The sequence below is a fragment of the Sinocyclocheilus grahami genome, unplaced genomic scaffold, assembly GCF_001515645.1.
Source record: "Sinocyclocheilus grahami isolate Dianchi unplaced genomic scaffold, SAMN03320097.WGS_v1.1 scaffold21.1, whole genome shotgun sequence".
Classification (NCBI taxonomy): Eukaryota; Metazoa; Chordata; class Actinopteri; order Cypriniformes; family Cyprinidae; genus Sinocyclocheilus; species Sinocyclocheilus grahami.
The window spans coordinates 4,786,331-4,806,741 of record NW_015505200.1 but is presented as its reverse complement, the minus strand read 5'-3'; the positions used below and the strand labels follow the sequence as shown (position 1 = coordinate 4,806,741).

General features: G+C 36.8%; 3 protein-coding genes across 5 annotated transcripts in view; 2 read left to right on the top strand and 1 right to left on the bottom strand.

Annotated features, from left to right (window-relative positions):
• The window catches only part of LOC107557423 (ELAV-like protein 1), a 7,845-nt gene extending 2,921 nt beyond the window's left edge, over positions 1 to 4,924 (top strand). For all 3 annotated transcript variants that reach the window (XM_016240856.1, XM_016240843.1, XM_016240850.1), the window contains 5 exons: positions 2,453 to 2,630; positions 3,069 to 3,172; positions 3,666 to 3,819; positions 3,894 to 4,119; positions 4,256 to 4,924. In XM_016240856.1, the coding sequence (XP_016096342.1) occupies positions 2,465 to 2,630; positions 3,069 to 3,172; positions 3,666 to 3,819; positions 3,894 to 4,119; positions 4,256 to 4,580 (975 nt within the window). In that variant the 5' untranslated portion in view covers positions 2,453 to 2,464 and the 3' untranslated portion in view covers positions 4,581 to 4,924. The remainder of the gene's footprint in view (positions 1 to 2,452; positions 2,631 to 3,068; positions 3,173 to 3,665; positions 3,820 to 3,893; positions 4,120 to 4,255) is intronic.
• A 2,178-nt stretch (positions 4,925 to 7,102) lies between these two features.
• Positions 7,103 to 14,663, bottom strand: LOC107557414 (excitatory amino acid transporter 5-like). Its single transcript, XM_016240832.1, has 11 exons — positions 14,338 to 14,663; positions 13,194 to 13,273; positions 12,623 to 12,838; positions 10,981 to 11,023; positions 10,683 to 10,893; positions 9,816 to 9,915; positions 9,164 to 9,397; positions 8,746 to 8,940; positions 8,140 to 8,274; positions 7,938 to 8,055; positions 7,103 to 7,766 (listed from the first exon to the last, which is right to left on the bottom strand). Exons 1-11 carry the CDS (start codon positions 14,578 to 14,580, stop codon positions 7,614 to 7,616), a joined length of 1,728 nt encoding a protein of 575 aa, XP_016096318.1. The 5' UTR covers positions 14,581 to 14,663; the 3' UTR covers positions 7,103 to 7,613.
• A 3,453-nt stretch (positions 14,664 to 18,116) lies between these two features.
• On the top strand, positions 18,117 to 20,037 carry LOC107558795 (receptor expression-enhancing protein 6-like). Its single transcript, XM_016242484.1, has 4 exons — positions 18,117 to 18,460; positions 19,519 to 19,612; positions 19,784 to 19,922; positions 20,017 to 20,037. Exons 1-4 carry the CDS (start codon positions 18,343 to 18,345, stop codon positions 20,035 to 20,037), a joined length of 372 nt encoding a protein of 123 aa, XP_016097970.1. The 5' UTR covers positions 18,117 to 18,342.
• Positions 20,038 to 20,411: the final 374 nt, after the last annotated feature.

Here is a 20,411-nt window from a genome sequence, read left to right as displayed (position 1 = left end):
TTACAGAGGTATATTATGTCACACTTCTCTAGTAAGTTTTGTCTGTGTGTGAAGATGGTAGTTCAAATCCGTGAATGAATGTTCCGAAGTGAAATAAACTTCAACGAAATAAAGTTGAATGGAATTGATTTGAATTAAAGTTGAATACACTTCAACTTTACTGTTCAGTGCACTATTGTCAGACTCATTTTGGATAATAAAGTTTATTGTTAAATATCCTGCCTCCATTATGTATCTTGTCACGTCATTATAAGTGTTTGATCACCACATTTGAGTGATCATTGCAAAAAATGTTTATGTATATATATATTCTGTTTATGTATATACTGTATTCTATATATAGTACCAGTCAAATGTTTGGACACACGAATGGGAAAGTGTCCAAACTTTTGACTGGTACTGTACTATAATATACACAGAATATCGGCCGATATATCGATATCGGCATTTTTTACTCCCTAATAACGGTATCAGCCCCAAAAAACCCATATCGGTCGGGCTCTAGTGCTTGGTGCTTGTAGGCTGTTTTCGTCCATGTAGTGCTGTAGCCTGTGTGATAAGCAAGCAATACTTAAGGTGTAATGCTCTCATCTGAGGTAGGCTTTTAACTAGATGCACTAGACTTATCTTATTAGGTGTTGCATAAAGTCAGTTGAAGGTATTTGACCTGGCAAGTGCTGCAAAGTTTAACCATGCTTATAAGGGCCAGCTCACGATTAAAGTAGTTGGATAGAGAGTGAGCTGAATTGTCTGAGCGATTCAGACCACTTTATCAAAACTTCCAGTGTTGGGTTGTGGGAGGGTCAGTAATAATGCTTGTTTGTTTCAGCCTTGAAGGTTGACTGGCTACCCGTGTGGAATACACAATAAGACCCCTCTTCTAATATGAATGGGACACTGTCCGATATCAGAATAATCACGGTCACCCTAGTGATCATTTTCTTGCCTTGATGGAGTGCCATTAGACATTCAAGACCCCTTTTTTTAATGTACACAAACTTATTTATTTGTCAAATAAATTGGTCACGTGCAGTTTCAGCTAGACTCCACTGGAGACGGTGTTGATCATAGCATGTAAAATAACTGCAGTCCAGTTGATATAGTTGTATCTGTCTTTTTGCTCATGTAACCCTGGACCACAAAACCAGTCTTAAGTCGCTGGGGTATATTTGTAGCAATAGCCAACAATACATTGTATGGGTCAAAATTATTGATTTTTCTTTTATGCCAAAAATCATTAGGACATTAAATAAAGATCATCTTCCATGAAGATATTTTGTAAATTTCCTACAGTAAATATATAAAAACTTAATTTGATTGGTGATATGCATTGCTAAGAACTTCATTCGGACAACTTTAAAGGCGATTTTCTCAATATTTTGATTTTTTTTGGACCTTCAGATTCCAGATTTTCAAATAGTTGTATCTCAGCCAAATATTGTCCTATCCTAACAAACCATACATCAATGGAAATTGATGTATGGTTATGAAATATAATGAAATATTAAATATAATATTAGTATATGAAAAATTCAGCTTTCAGATGATGTATAAATCTCAATTTCAAAAAATTGACCCTTATGACTGGTTTTGTGGTCCAGGGTCACATATTTGTTTTATTTTTTTACTATCTTAGCCTGGTATATATTCTTATCACTTAATCACTTTAGTTAATTTTTGTGATATATTGGACTTGCAAATTTAGGGAACAAAATGGTTAAAGGCAGATTTTGTAGGTTACATATTAGTTAGACGGAGGTAAAATATGCTCTGAAAGACAATTTTGTTCCTGTTCCTGGTTAAAGGTATTTAAGTATGGTTGAGGTGTTACCTTTTCCCCCCCTTTGTTTTCCCATAAAGTTGTGATGTTTTTGTTTATTTGTCATGTAGAGTGGGAATGTGGAATTAATGTTAAATAAATGAATAAAATATCTGTTTTCTGTGTAATTAATCACTGATGCATTTGTAAGAACTACTCTCTTACAGATGCATTATTTCTACCCTAGAGAAAAATATAAAACATAATTCACACATTAGCCATAAAACTGTTTTGTTTGTCTGATTAAAATTTTTTTTGAATGGGACGTTCCATTATTAATGAAAAAGGCAGTAATATGTAGGCTAGCTTTTAAGTATTATAATGTTAATGTATTCTCCCACAAATGTATAGGAGTGTTTTTAATTTAATTTTCTTAAATTGCATGTTTTTCATTCTATTACTGGCTTGCCAGCTGTAGTAATTGAAAAGCAAGATTTAGGCCTAATTTTGAGTCTCTTTATACAACAAAAAAACTGTCAGGTATCAACAGCAAGAAATGAGCAATACTATTTACAGCATTTTCCCAGGTTTTATGAGTGCACAATGAGTTTGCATTAAATAGTCCCAATTAAATGTTGATTTCTGCTTTCATTGTGTATAACCCTCACAGAAACTTGTTTTTATTATTTCCAGGAGGTCTATGACATGTCGAACGGTTACGAAGATCACATGGCTGATGAGCCTAAAGATTGCAAAACAAACCTCATCATCAACTACTTGCCTCAGAATATGAGCCAAGATGAGCTGCAGAGTCTCTTCAGCAGCATTGGGGAGGTGGAGTCTGCTAAACTTATTCGGGACAAAGTAGCAGGCAAGTATTTATTAGCACTTGGCACTCTGCTTTCAAATTAGACCAAAAAAAAGTGTTGAGAGGAAGATCTGAGAAAATATGTTTAGTCTTCGCTGTTTTAGGGATGCAGTAGCTTTGTTTGCTGGGTTTGCATATAGCCGTGATGTTGCTAAAAGTTTTTGAACGATTTCCGACTTCAGATGCACTTAAGTGTTTATTTACAATTGCGTAGCCTTCATTTCAGTGTTGACACAAAAAACAACTTATTTTTAGTTTTATTTCTCAGGCCTTTCCCACATATGTGTAAGTCAGTGTGGATTTATTTGTTTGGTGGCATTACATTTTTTTCCCCAGAAGTTTAACATTTGATATTAGGATGTTTTTTTTCCTTTGTATTTGGAACGTTTCAACTTTTTTTTGTTTTGTTTGTTTTATTGTTTTCCTTTTTTTTTTCTCTAGGCCACAGTTTAGGGTACGGATTTGTTAACTATCTTAACCCTAGTGATGCAGAAAGAGCAATCAGTACTCTCAATGGACTGAGACTACAGTCTAAAACTATCAAGGTAATGTGACAAAAGGTGCTCCTGTGTAAAGTTAAATGTGTCATTGCTTCAGGTCAGACCGCCGTTTTGACAACAAGGCAGCGAAAACAAAGTAAAGTTGTTGAATTGCTCAGACCTGATGGCATCTTGGTTGTGGCCTTTTTAGCAGGCTTTTCAATATTTATATCTATCAATTTCAAGAGTTTTATTTTATAATTTTTTACAGGTTGCTTTAATGCATTTTTGAATTCTATAGAATATTTTCTAATTGTTTTTTTATTTCTATAAAATATTATTTAATATTTGTAAGGAAAAAAACATGGTACAAATAATTTTTTCAACATATTGGGGGTGTTCCTTATTTAAAAAAGAAAAATGCAGTTTAAAAAATCAGTTTGAAAAAAATGGCAAAAGTTTGTATCTACATTTTTTTACATTTAGTTTTTTAAATGATTCCCCTCCAGGGGAGGTGTTTCTTCAAGATCTGATCTTTTAACTTTGCTCTTCCTGACAGGTGTCATATGCCAGGCCAAGCTCTGATACCATAAAGGATGCCAACCTTTACATAAGTGGGCTGCCTAAAACAATGACGCAGAAGGACATAGAAGAAATGTTTGCACGTTATGGCAAAATAATCAACTCCCGTGTCCTCGTCGATCAAGTGTCAGGTTGGTAGATAAGCATAGTTGTGTCTGTCACACTTGGTGTGCATTTAAGTGCTTACAATTTATTCTTATTGCAGGACTCTCTCGTGGTGTGGCTTTTATTCGGTTTGACAAGAGAGCAGAGGCAGAGGATGCAATTAAGGACTTGAATGGGCAGAAGCCGCCAGGAGCTGCAGAGCCAATCACTGTAAAGTTCGCTGCCAGTCCCAACCAAGTGAAAAACTCACAAATTATTCCACCTGTTTACCACACACAGCCTCGCCGCTTTGGGGGGCCCGTCCACCACCAGGCCCAGAGATTCAGGTGAATGAAGTCAGACATTGCTTGCCTACCACATCATTCCTAAATGGAACTCTCTCCCAAAAATGAAAATTCTTTGTCTTTAAAACACTGTGTGTGTGAATCTTATGAACTGAAAGTTGTGATTTCCTGTCCTCAGGTTCTCTCCAATGAGTGTGGACCACATGAGTGGTATGTCTGGAGTTAACATGCCTGGAAACTCCTCGTCAGGCTGGTGTATTTTCGTTTACAACCTGGGCCAGGATGCAGATGAGGGCATTCTGTGGCAGATGTTCGGGCCGTTCGGTGCCGTCACAAATGTGAAAGTGATCTGCGACTTCAACACCAACAAGTGCAAAGGATTTGGGTTTGTTACCATGCCAAACTATGAAGAGGCAGCCATGGCTATCGCTGGCCTCAACGGCTACCGCCTCGGGGACAAGATTTTACAAGTGTCGTTCAAAACAAGCAAGTCGCACAAGTAGAAAGTAGGGTTGCCAGGAAAATGAAGGAGAGGGATGTTGTCTGCGAAGCCAGAGAAATTGGCGCAGTTTTGAAAAAGAAAATTATTTTTAGTGTAATCAAGTCTTCGCAAATGTTCATGTTTCTAAGTCTTGTTTAGACACCTCGTTTGACAGTTTATTTTTGTTTCTTTTAAGATTCAAGCTGTTGGATGCTTCAAATGCAAGTGTATTAGGCCTTCTGGTTTATCCCAATATTTGACCAATTTCACATTTGATACAAATTTGTCTCTCTGATGTTAGCCTGATATTGTTGCTATGTGCCATATTTGGTCGGAAACCTCATTCACCAGATGCTGGATTTAAAACTCAGATTTTTGTCTTTTTGTCAGTATCTTCATCCTACATAGCTCTTCAGTATTTACGATGCCTTAATTTGATGATGTTTTTCCTCTTTGCTCTCAGTAATGTAGCACTTTTTGGTCTGGCAGGAATATCATGATCCGTCTCGCAACCGTTTTTGTTTATTAAAATCTGAGTTTTAAATGTAGCATGCTGAGTGCTTCATTGAGAAAAAGAGGTAATGGTAAAGAAAGCAGACTGTCTATAAACAGCCTGTTAGGGGAAAATCTTTAACTGACTTGTTAATTTTTTGCAAGGGACCCTCTGAATAGACTGATAACTAAGACATGAATGGACCAAAGACATGAATGGAAGGTTTAGCTTCTCCCAGCAGAGGTGCAGGTTGCATATCCCTAAGCATATTCCAAAAAGATTTGGACAACTGAATACTAGATACTGAGTATTTATGTAAAAATGTAATAACATTTGAGCATCAGCATCTTATGTTTATGGCTTGCATTTGCTTTCGTTTTTGTTTCTCTAGGCTAAAACATACTTTAAGTTTAGGTTGATTATTTGAAAATAGATATCCAGTACTAATGCATATGCTTTTTTAAAGACTGCCTTGTGATATTTTTGTGTTTTCTTTTCTCTTTTGCTTTTGTGTTTCCTTTTGAAATCTTTCATTTTGTTTCACATGGCATTTACAATCATTAAATTTTATTTTGTTTTGCTCAACTTTTTGTTTTGTTTCTTTATTTTATCTTTTAATTAGTTCTTTACTTTATCCATTTATAGGTGCAGTATAAGTCAACGCAAGACTATTTCCATATTTATAGATGCAGTCAACAGAGTTTTTAGTCCACAAAGACCTCATGAGAAATATTAGATAACCACATTTAAATTTTAATTGAGTATTTTGAGGACTTTTAGTATTAGTATGTCAGGCATTGGACCAAATCTTAAATATACAACTTGGCTATCTGACAATGGTTGACTTTGATTTGGCCACTGGAGTGCTGTTTATTTAGCCGTCCTTAGTGATTCATATTCAACTTGTTCCAGAGGTTTTCAGCTGTAGATCTCGCTGATGAGCAGTGGTGAAGCTAGAAACAGGACAGCAGGCTCACTCATAGTCTCACGGTTGTACAGTCATGCCCCTCAGCTTTGACTCCCCCTGAGGTCTTCCAAATAGAAGCTTGTAAACCCCACATAAATTCTCCTGTAGTTAGAACATCCCATTAATTTTCCACAATGCCTCATGTAAGATTTGATTATTTTCAGCACAGACAGTTCTTAATGCTCTCTGCTACAAGACGTAAGGTTGGTATTGTGTGTGCGTGCAAATATTTATATTATTGGTGACTGACATTTAATCCTAATTGTCTGTTTTTGTACAGTGACACTATATTCTATCTCGTCAAGTTGTTATAAGCACTAAGCAGCCGTTTACTATACTTGGATCAACCAGTGTCACCTGTTACTTCATGGTTCATGTGAACCTATTAGCAGCTTTACCACGGTTGGTTACACGCCATTGATATGAAACACTTAACCTTGGCATTCTCTTTTTTTGTGCACGTTTTGGCATATGTGCAATATTAAAAAGTGATTTTCATAATTAGTAGTAATTATAGCAACCATCTTTTTTTGATATCCTGATGTTTCAAAGATTAAAAACTCCCAATGTTTAAGGGTCAACAGAGATGCCATTTGTGAGAAATATCAAGTAGAATTTACTGGATGGTTGCTTGTTTTAAGCCTTAATTTATGTAGGAAATACTGTAAGGTTATTGAATGGTGGAATTTATTTATTTAGCTTATTGTGTATGGTTTTATGTGTTGATATTGATGGGTGTGTCTTAATTTTTTAATGAAATACTTTTTGATTCTACAGTGAACATCTGTTATGAGCAACTGTCTAACATGTAGTTGTGAAATAAAATATAGGGCATCTTTGCAAATCTGGAAATTTGTGTCTTGGTATTAGTATACTGAAAAATCTATATCGGGGTAAAATTTTCATAAAGATTTTCCATTTTAAACAATTTTCTCCACATTTTTAGTTTGTGATTAGAGGTGGTTTTTGGTGATATATGATTTATAGGTGTATCTTTTAGGTTTCAAGTATAAACCAATAACCAGTAGTTCTTGTTCTTTATGAATAATAAAAGTTAAATTTTTTATTAAGAAAATAAACAATTTGTAATTCCAGTGTACAACGACTTCCCATCCCAGATGAATTGAACAGAGGGATTCTGAACTGTGAACATAATGAAGAGAGACACCATCTCTGTTTACAAATCATATTTTGTCTTCACCGTACACTGTATGACAAGGCAACTGATGATCCATATCTGGAGCCCCAATCGACTTGCTAGTTGCGTAATGTTTACCTTTTGGACATGGGTTTTATTATTGTGGTAGTATTATTATTGTGGTCTGTCATTAACTTTTGCATTTAAGGCAATTCTAGAAGATGAACATTTAAAAAATGTTTTATATATTTTACAAACCCCCCCATTTTAAGGTGTCAAAAGCACCCAAATGTCCTAGTTTTCAAGTTCACCAAAGGCGACACTTTAGGTAACAGTAACATCTGTGATGTAAAAACACAGAATGGCACAAATGTGGAACAAAGGGGAGGAAAAGGGGGAAGGTTTTTGTGAAGTCAAGGCAACTTCTGCTCCTGCTTGGTATCTTGGTCTGTCAAAGTTAGACTTGGCAGAGGTTATAACAGGTAGCCGGCCTCTCAATCACCTGATCCCCGACAACCTCTAAGATGTAGTCCCTGTTTGCCAGAAGTGGAACCTCAGATGTGGGAAAACTCTGCACGCTTTGGTTTCCAAAAGATATCACAGTATCTCGCTGCAAGACACAAAATTCAGTGATTATGCAGCTGTCAAATATGGCTGGTTTGATCTAATATGGCCTATTATTGTTACTGGTACGCAACAGGCCACTACTGCACACGATACTTGCTTATTTCCTAGTTAGGAATATAGATATGTAAATGAGCACATGGTGGATATATCTTACTCTCTCTGAGTTGTTTGAGGATGGGATGTTTTTCTGGAAGTCCTTTTTGCACAAATGAGCCATGATTCCTGCGGCTAATGCATCTCCAAGCACATTGATCATTGTTCGAAATCGGTCCCTGATGAAAAATGATACTTGAGATTTACTTTCATTGAGTTACTTGTGGTGTATATGCTGTAGTATTTAAGTGTGTTGTACTTACAGGATCCAGTCGATAGCTACAATAAGTGAGATGTCATCTGGAGGCAAACCCACTGAGGTAAGAACGATAACCATGGTAACAAGACCAGCCTGAGGGATTCCAGCTGCTCCGATACTTGCCGCTGTAGCTGTGATACTGAGAATAGATGGTCAAAGTCAACATGCAGCTTCATTGGAACATGCAGCTTTGTCACTGTACACTACTGGTCAAAAGTTTAGAATGATAGAATTTTTCATGTTTTTTGAAATTAGTATTTTATCTACTAAGTATCTATTTAATGCGTCTAATGTGTGGACAAAATAATTTATTTTTAATATACTAGAATGATTTCTGAAGGATCATGTGACACTGAAGACTGGAGAAATGACTGGTGAAAATTCAGCTTTGCCATCACAGGAAAAAATTTCCTTTTAATATATATTAAAATAGATGACAGTTCTTTTAAATTGTGATAATTGATTTATATAATAATATTTCACAATATTACTTTGTTACCGTTTTGTTGTGGTTAAGCATAAGGGACTTCTTTCAAACGTAAAAGTTTTAATTATTCAAAACTTTTGACCAGTAGTGTATATTTTTCTGAATGTAAATGAAATACTTTACCTAATAGTAACTAGCTGTCCAAAGTCAAGCTCGTACTCATTGACCTGGGCAATGAAGATGGCTGCCACTGCTTCATATAGTGCTGTGCCATCCATATTGATAGTAGCACCCACAGGAAGAACAAATCGAGCGATTTTCCGATCCACGTGGCAGTTCTCCAGTAAGCACTTCATTGTAATGGGCAGAGTAGCTGAACTGGAAAGAGAAGGATGATTTAAATATACAAATATAAATTGCGTATTTCAAATTGTATAATTAGAAAGGTTAAGATTCATAATCCCTTGGAACACCACAAGAAAAAACACTTTTATTATTCAATTGAATGTGATTTAATGGAACTATTCCCTGAAATAGTTCATGGATTAACATTTGTTTCTGTTGCATCGAGCTGAAAGGCTGTTCAAACCGGCTTCCTTACCTGGATGAAGTTGCTAAAGCAATAACCAGAGCCTGGAGGAGGCCGCGGATATAGCTAAAGGGGTTTTTCCCAGTGAACAGGAAGAAGAACAGTGGCAGCAAAATCACACCATGGACGAACAGTCCCGCCAGAACAGTCATGAAGTACATCCCCAGCTTCTCCGCAAGGACCGCAGGATCATGCATGTCCAGGATCTTCCCAGCAACCAGAAATACGATTCCAAATGGGAAGTACCTGTACAAAGAGACTGGAGTGTTAAAACAAAATATATTTATAATTTGCTTATTGTAGGTGCATGCACTTGACTGAGTTTTAAATGCATTACTGACGGACTAAATCAGCTTCTCAGTTGGCCTCTGACTCTCGTACACCAGAACACCTTTCCACTGCCAACCTCATTTAGTAGAATGAGGAGGCTTAGAGCTCCTTTTAAACTATTACACTGACGTATTTTGGTGTGTATTAAAGAGACAGCTGGCTCTTCATTTGTTTTGGTCTGGGATTATGCTTTATTTGCCAGTCACTTGCTGCTTTCACAGGTTTGCATGACAAAACATGTGATGACTGTCCTTGTAGTTATGTAGTATGTCTAATAGTGAACATTTCTGTAATAGTTGACATTACAAATCTCTCACAATCCACATCTACTCACCACATAGCAGCATTGATGATCTTCATGACACATTCATTGACGCAAAGACACACATTTACTAGAGGTAAACCTCTGGATCCCATTCTACCAAGCAGAAGACCTGCGGAGAAAAAAAATATTTTAACTAAGTTATTAACTTGTATAACTTTTATTGCGCAAGGACTAAAGAACAAAATTCAGCTTTGCCATCACACGATTAATAAATTAATTTGGAAAAATATATTAAAATAGAAAACAGCTTATTAAAACTGTAATAATATATATTAAAAAAAAATCTAATAAATATTTTTTATCAAATACACACACCCTTGTTGAGCATAAGAGACTTATTTACAAAGGCAAATAAAAATTTTTACCTACCCCATAAATTTTGAACGGTATTTAGAGTCTTTTTCAATTTAGAAATCACAAATCCCTCCTATTTTTCAATCCCTCTATCTATTAGCCTTCTTTCATAGACACCACTTTTTCAAAATACAATTAAAACCTGATGCAATGGATTAAGTCCTGCTCCACATGTTCTTGTTAAATATCCTATTTTAGTAAATGAGCTGCAAAAACTCTGTCATGTTGATCTAAACTGTTTAAATTGTACAATAAATCTGCTTCCCTGCTGAAAAAAATTCAACACTGATGATCTCCATTGTGTTGTACAGTATTTTGGACACTAGTCCCCAACATGGGATGCTGGTATACTAGTGTTCCCATTAGGCTTTTTAAGTAGTTTAACCAGCTATAAACAGCTAGTTTGATTGGTGAACTCCTTGACCACAACCCCAAATCAACAGAAACCAGCATAATCTGATCTAAGCTGATCTTTTCAGCAGGGTTATAGTGTAATACAAGACAGTTCTCTATTATACACACCCATAGTGGCAGAGAAAATGACGATTCCTAGCACGTTCATCCCATTGCTTTTCCCTGGTACAATCTTGTAGTGGATTTCAGGAGGAGGAGTGAGTTCAAGAAACACTGGGTGACCCATCTTGGGGTTTTCATAGTCTGGCATGATGTACACAAAGTTGGCTTGTGATGATTTTTCGCTGTTTTTAAAATTGGGCACAAGCTCTGTTTTATACTGAAACAGAAGAGCACAGATGGACATGGATTAGATACAAAACACTGTAGATGAATCATTCCTCTGCTCTTCATTTGTTTCTCCCACCTGCTGAAATGTGGCTTCAATCAGATTGGACGGAATCATGTTCCTGTTGGAAAAACACACAAAACCTGTCATACATAAGGCCACAGATTTAAACACAGTGTATACTATATAAAGTATAGTGTGTACTATTAGACTGTTTTCTGCAGCCAACACATGCCAAAAATTACACATGGTTTGTTTTAGAATTACTTGATTTGAGGTATTGTACAAGGCTGTGTCACAGCCTGCTAAATAAAATAATAATAAAAAAAAGCTGGTATGATTTATCTCAGCCTGAAGACTTGGAGGACAGAGGCTATCGGCTAATGCTTTATTTATAAAGTACCAATTCTACTGGCGTGTCCCTGACTACAATCCAATTAAATCTGGTCCGGAGCTTAGGAGGATCTTTCGCACTCGGGAAAAGCCATGTCATTCTCTAAATATACCTAATTCCAATCCTTCTGTCCAGTGACAGGATAGAGCAAAAGGGAAGCTTAAGCCTCGAAAGCTGGACTTCAGCTCGAAATCAGTTATGTAAGTTTAAGGCGTTTCTTAGACTGATCAACAAAAATGAAATGCATTGCTTACAGTTTGTTTTTTGAATGGGATAGTCAATAAAATAAATAAAATACAGATGTGTTTTATACAAGACAACAAATTTAAGATGTAACTGAGAGAAAAGGTGAAACAGGATATTCAATGAGAAATAATGCAGAGCAGAACTTGATTTTATCCAAGGGGAACTGATTGGATTTTGTGAACATTATATACCGGAATGTTAAATGCTAGTTTGCTGAAACAATGTCTAAACAGTTGTTTGTCTGTTGGTTAACACTATTTTCACTATATTTCTGCCTAAGTGAGGTGGAAAAGGAAGACAATGAGCAAGTAGTTACATTCTAATTTAACATTATAACGACAAACACTGATGAATAGCAATATGATCAAGAAAGAAACATTAAGAATGAAATGAACAAATTAAGAACATAAATGGAATCTATTTTGGTTTCACATTGACTTTAAAGAAAATACTTTAAAGCTTGTTTGTCTACATTTTTGTCCAACTCCACACTTTAACCATACTCTATTCAAGCAGAAAATAACTAAACTTTCATCCTTAGTCATCCTTAGTAAGGGCGAAAAGGAATGTTTTTTAACAATATTTTTTCTACATTTTTTTCAAACACCACACTTCAACTAAGTCCCTTTTAAGGTAAGCCAGTCCACTTGACGGCCATCTTGGCAATGACAACTATAGACACATATTGGACTGACTTACTTTAAAAGGGACTTGGTTGAAGTAATAACAATAATAAACGCTCACTAAGGAAGACTAAGGATGAAAGTACAGTTCTTTTCTGCTTGAATAGAGAAACTAACATAAATAACACATTTGAAATAACTAATATATCTGACAGAAAATGTTAAAACTGTAGTTTTCAGGTTTCTCTAGCTAATGTGTATTTGCACTTGCAGAGCAATGAAACAAAATGCCACCTATATACCAATAAGCTTATTGGCTGTTTTAACTGAAGGGCGGGACTTCCTTTCCTACAGCTGCCATATCCTATTCATATTTCTACAAGTGGTCTGTCTCCTCTCCCTTATACTGTTTCTGCCAAAAACTGAGAGGTAGGTTTTGTTATTATTGTGAAGATACCTGATCAAATCAAGCAGGGCATCGGCAGACGTCATCACTGGCCCTCCTGAGGCTTTATGCCCCTCTTTTTCAGTGCCAGTTCCGGGATGAATGATCAGTACCAGAATAATCCCCACGATTACAGCAATGAAGGTAGTCCACAGGTAATATGTGATGGTGAGAAGGCCCAGGCGTCCACTGGCCTTGGTGTCCATAGCAGACAAGCCAGACATTAAACTGTAAGGAAAGTGTTGGCGTTTCAATCATTATTATAAATATCACATCAAATATCTCACATATAACTACCTCCCCTAAATGCAGACACTTTTCTTTTTAATTTTAATAGGGGCTGACTGCAACTCATCTCCATATTGGTTTCAAGTAACTCTCACACTTCTTCTAAATTTTTGACTCTATATATATATATCCTTTTATAACAATCAACTATCCCACTATTAATTGAAAAAGATTTCAAACTTCAGAAATGAAGAATTTCTCATGATGGAACATTTTTTTCTGATGAAAGATATTTTGTTAGGTTTTCAAAAATGTGTTTGGTAAACTAAAAAGCAGTGATATGGTGTGTAGTTACCTGGACGTGATGAGAGGAAGAATCAACATTTTTAGCATTCTCATTAGAAGTTCTCCAGGAAAAGAAAAGTAGATTTTTGCCTGAGGGAAAAGAGAAAACATGGCTTTTAGTGACATTGCTATTAAAATATTTCAATTCATTTCAAACATTTAAACTCTACTAGAATTAATTACTTTCAATATTTACTATTTCTGTAATATCCCTGGAGAATTACGTCAGTTGACTTTAAGTAATGCGTGTTTCTCCTTAGTTGACCTTGAAAGCTGTTTGGAGTTTTATTTGTGGGTAACAAAAGCCAGATGTCACATCATCAAAAAGCAGGACTAAGACCTAGTTTTGAGTACAAATGCCACATAGGCTGGAAAATATATTGTGTAAATGTGATATGTTGATCAGGCTTCAAGAGCAAAGGTCATCAAAAACATCTTACAATTAAAGGAGCGTTCTAGCTTCTAAAGAAGCAAAGTGCTATTGACAGCACATGTAAAACATTCTTGTTAAAGCTTTACAAAAAGTTGTTACACCGTGTTATTTGTTTTGTAAAGTTTTCTATATCATCCATTCAGCAACTGCACTACTGTTCAAGGCAACTGCACTTCCGGTTATGAATTTCTGATTTACATATTTGATGTAAACAGTTCTTATGGTACTCTTGAGTATATTGTGAAAAATTGGATATAACTTTAAATGTTAATACGTGATTTTAATCATATTAGACATGAATAATGTTAAGGTTTTGTGGCTACAGTGTGTATTCGTCCTGGTGCACTGCTTTGTGCCATAGATTTTCATTTTAAGTGCATTACTATAAACTCAGCTTTTGCATTATTTAGTGATGAGTCTAAATTATTGTCTGTGCAAATCAACATGCCAACAGAGTTTGACTTGTTTTGAATCCGGAACATTTCTTTATTCAATTATTATAATGACTGTACTTAATGTTAAGTTGCTAGCGCATTCATTTTTAAAAGCCACACACAATTTATATTTTAAATGAGCAACCTTTTAACCTGTTCTAAGGATAACAAACAAATTGATTTTTTTGTCCCAAAAAACTATTTAAAACAACACCAGTCCACTGCTGATGTTAGGACTCAAAACAGATTCTTCAATAACAAGTTTGAAGCTTTATGTTCCACATTACCTGTGTTGACAAGTTCAAGCTTCTTAATGTGAATCCCACTACACAACCCGACATCACTGCTAACAGTGATAAGGTGAGCAAGCCGTTCCTTCTGCAGTAGTCCTTTACCCATACACAAAACTTTGGAGATACTGAGTTCTTGATAAGGTTCTTGAAATATTCCACCATATTTCTCAAGGGGTTCACAGGAGGGGAATGGCACTGGGAAGATGCCGGCCTTGAGCTGCTCCGGTTCTCATCCATGCTAAGATCTGTGTGGGCAGGAAGCCTTTCTGTGTAAACCTTTTCTAACAACAGATTAAGCAATCAAGTATAAATCCAAACCACTGCCTTCACGACAGTGCAGTCAGAGGCGATTACAAGGAATAAGGGTATTAAAAGTACCTAGTCAGAGTCTGGAGGCCATTGACTGTGGAACGATAAAGTGGTGAAGCACTAATCCTGGGAACCCAAGGCCAAGGTCAGTGTGGGGTCAGTTTCAAAACAATACGAGTTTAATATAAATCATGGTTTATTGTAAAAAAAAAGCTTACATTGCAAGAATAATGTAAGTATGGCATAGCTATCTGTGGGAAGAATGAGTTGGGAATATGACATGCCAGGCTCAAATCCACAAGAGCAGCTGAACATCTGGAACCTATGCACTAACCACTAGACCACAGCTCCAATTAGTATTTGAGTTTAAAATTATATTAAACATAAACCAAAGCATAGTTTTATGCAATCAAATCAATGTATGTAATCCGTATATTCAAATAAATTTCAGTATTCATTTTACAGTGTGTAGATTATTACATGTAGTCCCACTACATGCGGATTTAGAGTAGACTTGAGAGGCTGGAATTTCTCCATATGTAATGAAGACCATCACAGGTGACGACAGCGGTGTCTCAGGTGCGATCAAACACTAATCCATTTACTAGGAGCAGATATATTCACTCACTGCATCGTCAACCTAAATAACCACTGCGACTGCTTTGACGTCACACCATAAAGCACAGGAATGGAGAGACACTGAAAAATCATTAGTCAGCGAGTGACTGTGCACGACTCGATTAAATAGGAGAAGGACAACTCAGAGTGTATGTAAACACACATTATGGTAGTAGTAGGTACTAGTCAAAAACTCTATAGGCTTTACAGACAATGATGTACACATTTGCTCTAAATCTATTCAGTATAAGATGTACAGAAATATTAATCATACAGCAATGAGGCACAGCTTCACACAGTACGGCCAATGGCGGTGCTAATGATCATTAAAAAGTCTTCCGCAATTCTGTGAAAAGAGGATTAAGTCCTCTGGACAATTAGCACATCCTCTGTCTGCAGGCACAACATGGCATTGTTATCCATTGTAATTTGGTCTGATGACTTTTAAGAGTTAGGGTATGCCTGTCCCATTTAGTGACATTGCTGGCATTGTGAGCAGTCAGGAGATCAAGTCAAGTCAAGTCTGCTTTATTGTCAATTCTTCCACATGTACAGCACATACACAGAGAATTTAAATTGCGTTACTCTCAGACCCTTGGTGCATACAGATAACACTACAGTAGAACATAAATAAAGATAGATACAGATTAAATACAAAATACAACTATACAAATAAGGTAAAATGTAAAAAATATATATATAAAGCACAAGGCATATGGCAGATAGAGTGCAAAACCAGTAAAGTAAACAACAGTGCAGATATTACGTGATAGTCTCATTTAACCCAGACACCTAACTATTAAAGATCATCTAAATTTAGGTGTGTGTGTGTGTGTACGAGGTGTTTTAATACTGGTCGGAGTATTAAGTTGATTAATCCTGGCCTGACCACAACAAAAAGTGCAACAGCTTAAAAAAAAACCACACTTCCAGCTAAGAATCAGTACAGTATATCCTGTGTATGGAAAATTTTAATAAGAATAATTACAGAAAGGACAAAAAAAAAGAAAAGAAAGAAAATCAAACCTGAATATGTGTATGACTAAATTTACATGAATTCACAATAAATCTGTTAAATTCTTCATGCATGTCTCTCTATTTTACAGAACAATGGTGTTTAATAATTTTAATAGCGATACTTAATTTAATAAATGAACGTGTAGACGTTCCGTCAAAACATGTATGCAGCACCTAAAAGAGCGAACATTTGGCGCTTTTCCACTGTACTGTACTGTACGGCACGGCTCGGTTCGGCTGCAGTTTAGTATCGCTTTAGAATGGACGGGATTATTCACATGTCGTTACAGTTGTATGAAGGTATTTTTGGTGCAAAACAACTGAGTGACCGTGACAGCGGAATTTGTAGTTGTAGAGAATAGCCACACATGTGTATCAGTAAATCTGAAGTCACAGACAAAAGTTGCATACTTGTAGATATTTTTTTCTCTCCCACAAACACAACACAACAGTTACACGTTCTTGAATCCTTCACTGCAGGTGCACAAATCCTAGTCTACGAATCACTATAAACAAATGATTTCAGAAAGAAAAAATAGCCACATACCTTTTTTGATACTTGTTGCTGTCAAGATGCTCGCAGCTCGCGATTTTCCGGGGTTGTGGTTAAAACTAGGGGGCGTGTTTCAGGCGCCCAAATGAGCTCTTCTGATTGGCTGAAATTCTCTGCTCTCTGAACAGTGCGCGCCGTTGCCTCTACAGATGCACAAATCACTTTTGCACCATTTATCACACAGATAGGCGGTGCAAAAGGGAACAGCCACTTTTTGATTGTTAACAAAAGGTGCGCTCGTTCAAAACAGTTGCGTTCGATCCTTCGCTGGCTGTGCTGATTCAAATCTAGCGCTTCTGTTGTGTTTGTGTCGCAAGTTCAGTGACGCAGGTAGTGACGATTCTCTCCGGCCAATCCGTGATCAGCAGAGTTAACACGTCACGGTTTGGTAACGGTACGGTACGCTTGGAACCAGAACCGAGGTGGTACTAAAAAAAGTACCAGGTACCAGGTACTGTACCCAGTGGAAAACCCCCCAAAAGTGAACCGTACCGAGCCGTACCGTGCCGTACCATGCAGGGGAAAAGCGCCAATTGTTAACGTACTCATTTTAACATACAACACTGTTAAAATGAGACCAAGACAGACAGCTGGACATTGTCAACCAAGAGGAGAGCGCCCTCCCCTGGTAAACTTTAAAAATGCCAGATGTGTTTGGAATAAACTGCTAAACCAAGTGCATACATTTGATGAAACCCAGTTAATAGGTGTTTTAAAACTGAAGATTAGTGGCATATTGACAGATTTTTTGATATTGACATTATGTAAGACGCCTTAATTTTATATAGCCCAATAGCTGTTAATAGGCTAAAGATATCAACCTATCAGAGCCATATGGGTTCCCTTTGAATCTCCTGTGGGTTTTTCTGATGGTGGTTTTGAATTTATGAGTAAACTCCAATATAATATCACATACAAACAAAACTCAAACGTGAATTTTGAAACAGATATGTGTCTGCTTTCCCCCCAAACTACGTTTCTAGGTGAGATGACATGACAACACAAGGACAAGTTATGCCGTTGTAGTCTGAGGGAACACATAGCGAAATAGCCTTTTGGATTGGCCTTAAATATTCAAAATGTAATTTAGAAATATTAATTTATTGGCATTAAGCTAGGCCTACAACCACGGCTGCAGTTAACGGGGTAAACGGTGAGGAAATAGTAGGAGCGCACGTTTTGTTCTTCTGAAAAGACAGGCTCTCCAACAAAGCTATCATGCTCTCAGTCAAAAGCACAACTCCCTACTCAGCGTTTCAGCAGAATCATAATCACCTGTTGAGGGGTGGAATCATGTGTTTGTATTGATTCTATTGGTCGCCGTAGATTGTGTGCGCAGCCGCGCAGTGCCATCCTGTCGTGAGCCAGTGCTGTGCTGTGCTGCTGCTGCGAGGGGACAAACTTTATCAAAGTACAGTGTTACTTTTCTTGGTTTGGAAAACTGTTTACAATTCTGGTCTTGGTCACTACATTCGGCTATACTATAGACGAGGAAGGACAACATGTTAAATACTGTTACAGAACGCTACGAAGCGTTTTTTAAGCAGAAGAATGTGGTAACGGATTTTCTAGCGGTTTTAGAGGAAAAAACTGGAGTTAAGAAACAGTACACTGCAACAGGTATGTGACTGGTTTTAATCTTTTGTTTGAAAGCAACTTTAATGATTTAGTCAGGAATATAAGGCGTACGCTATGAATGTAAACTGTGTTGGCAATCAGTTTAGGCTTTATTGGGTTTGCGAGAGTTTAAAAGTTCTTCTTTGTAAACATTACCATCGAATATTGATTTTCTTAAGAAAAGTATGAGTTTATTTTAACACGTGACTTAAGTTACTGTCACCCATATGTAAAGGCTTGGTGAATGTTGCAAATGAGTGCAAAGTGCTCTGGGAGTCATACTGATAAGACCGAGTCACTTTTCCGAAGCGGTTCTTTTTAAACTGCTGGTCCTGAACAAATCAAGAATTTGGAACATTGTTGTTTAGAAAAGATTTTAGATACATTTTTTTTATTAAAAGACAGTTCGCGGTTCATTGAGTCGATAAACTGTTGACCCTGGAACCACTTAAGCTGATTCAGTTCGCTTTGTTGAATAGTTCAGACCGGTTTTGAGAATCGGTTCACCTGATTCATCAAAGAGCTTCGAATGAAAAAAGGAGTCATTTACAAATACAACTTTACTCTGCTTTGCGTGTGTATGTGTGACAAGAACAGATGCCATATGAACAGCCCCCACCCCCGAGGGATATGTCATTTCCCTGTTGCATTTACATCTATTTAGCCTATTTGTTATTGCTCGTTGTTTTAAGATAAAAAAACATGCTGGTTTGAAAAACATCAAACAAATGACCTATGAAGTGCCAGTTATCCGTGCAATTGTTCAACTGCATTGACTGGTTACTTGAGATGTCTAATGTGTGGTGTCTTCTACCAATAGCCACTCCCAAGTGTTATTTTTAAACATGTAGTATGTCCTCGAGTGTCTGTGCAGAATTGCAGTGTCTAGACTATGAAAACTTCCCTTATGTTCACACTTAAACAAATAGACAGCCTTTGTTTGTGCTTCTTCCATCCTGTTAAGTGTCAACACTGACACCAAACACAATGTCATCAGTACTCCTAAATGGCCTTCTTCATTTGAATAATGGCAGTGATCATGTGTCTTGTTTGTTCTGCAGGTGCAGTATCTATTGTGGCACTCTATCTGTTATTTGGATATGGCGCCTCCCTCCTCTGCAACTTGATTGGTTTCGCATACCCAGCGTATGCCTCGTAAGTTTGTGTGACATGTCAAATTTCACAAATGTCTAGTATGCATATTGGTGCAGATGCTAGACCTGGAGAACCCCACATATGTGTTTGCACAGCATTTAGGAAGCACAATAATGAGAGCAACCCACACTGACTGCCCTGTTTTCACATGTCATTCCGTTCCTCATGCAGCATCAAAGCCATTGAGAGTAACAATAAAGAAGATGACACCAAATGGCTAACCTACTGGGTGGTTTATGGACTCTTCAGTGTGGCTGAATTTTTTTCTGATATCTTCCTCTTTTGGTTTCCCTTTTACTATGCTGGGAAGGTGAGGTGTTTTGGTATCAACATATATTTAATTTAATGCTTGAGTGCATTTGCATGTATTTTGGAGAACTGTTTTGAAAACCGTTCCATGTTAGCTTGCTGTTGGAGGTCTGTAAATGTATTTGTATGTAGGTCATGCTGAGAGGTTTGCATAGTGTATATTTAGTATGCCTGACTAACTGCCAACTCGACCAACAGCCTCATTTCAATTTTGATCCTTGTTCTAAATTTGACTGAGTGCTTTAAAGCCAATTTATACAAATGAACTAGCAGCTGACTAAGTTGAGCTGAGATCTTAAATATTCATGCGTTTTTTTTCAATTTCAGTTTCCTGATTAAAAAGCTTTCTTAATTAGATGTTCACTATGGCATGATAAGTCCATTAAATTTGGAGAGTTTGATGTGGATGTGCTTAGAATAGATGTTAAAGCATGTATTAATTAGCTTGACATGAGGTAGGTGAATTGTATGTCAAGGTCAAGCGATTGTT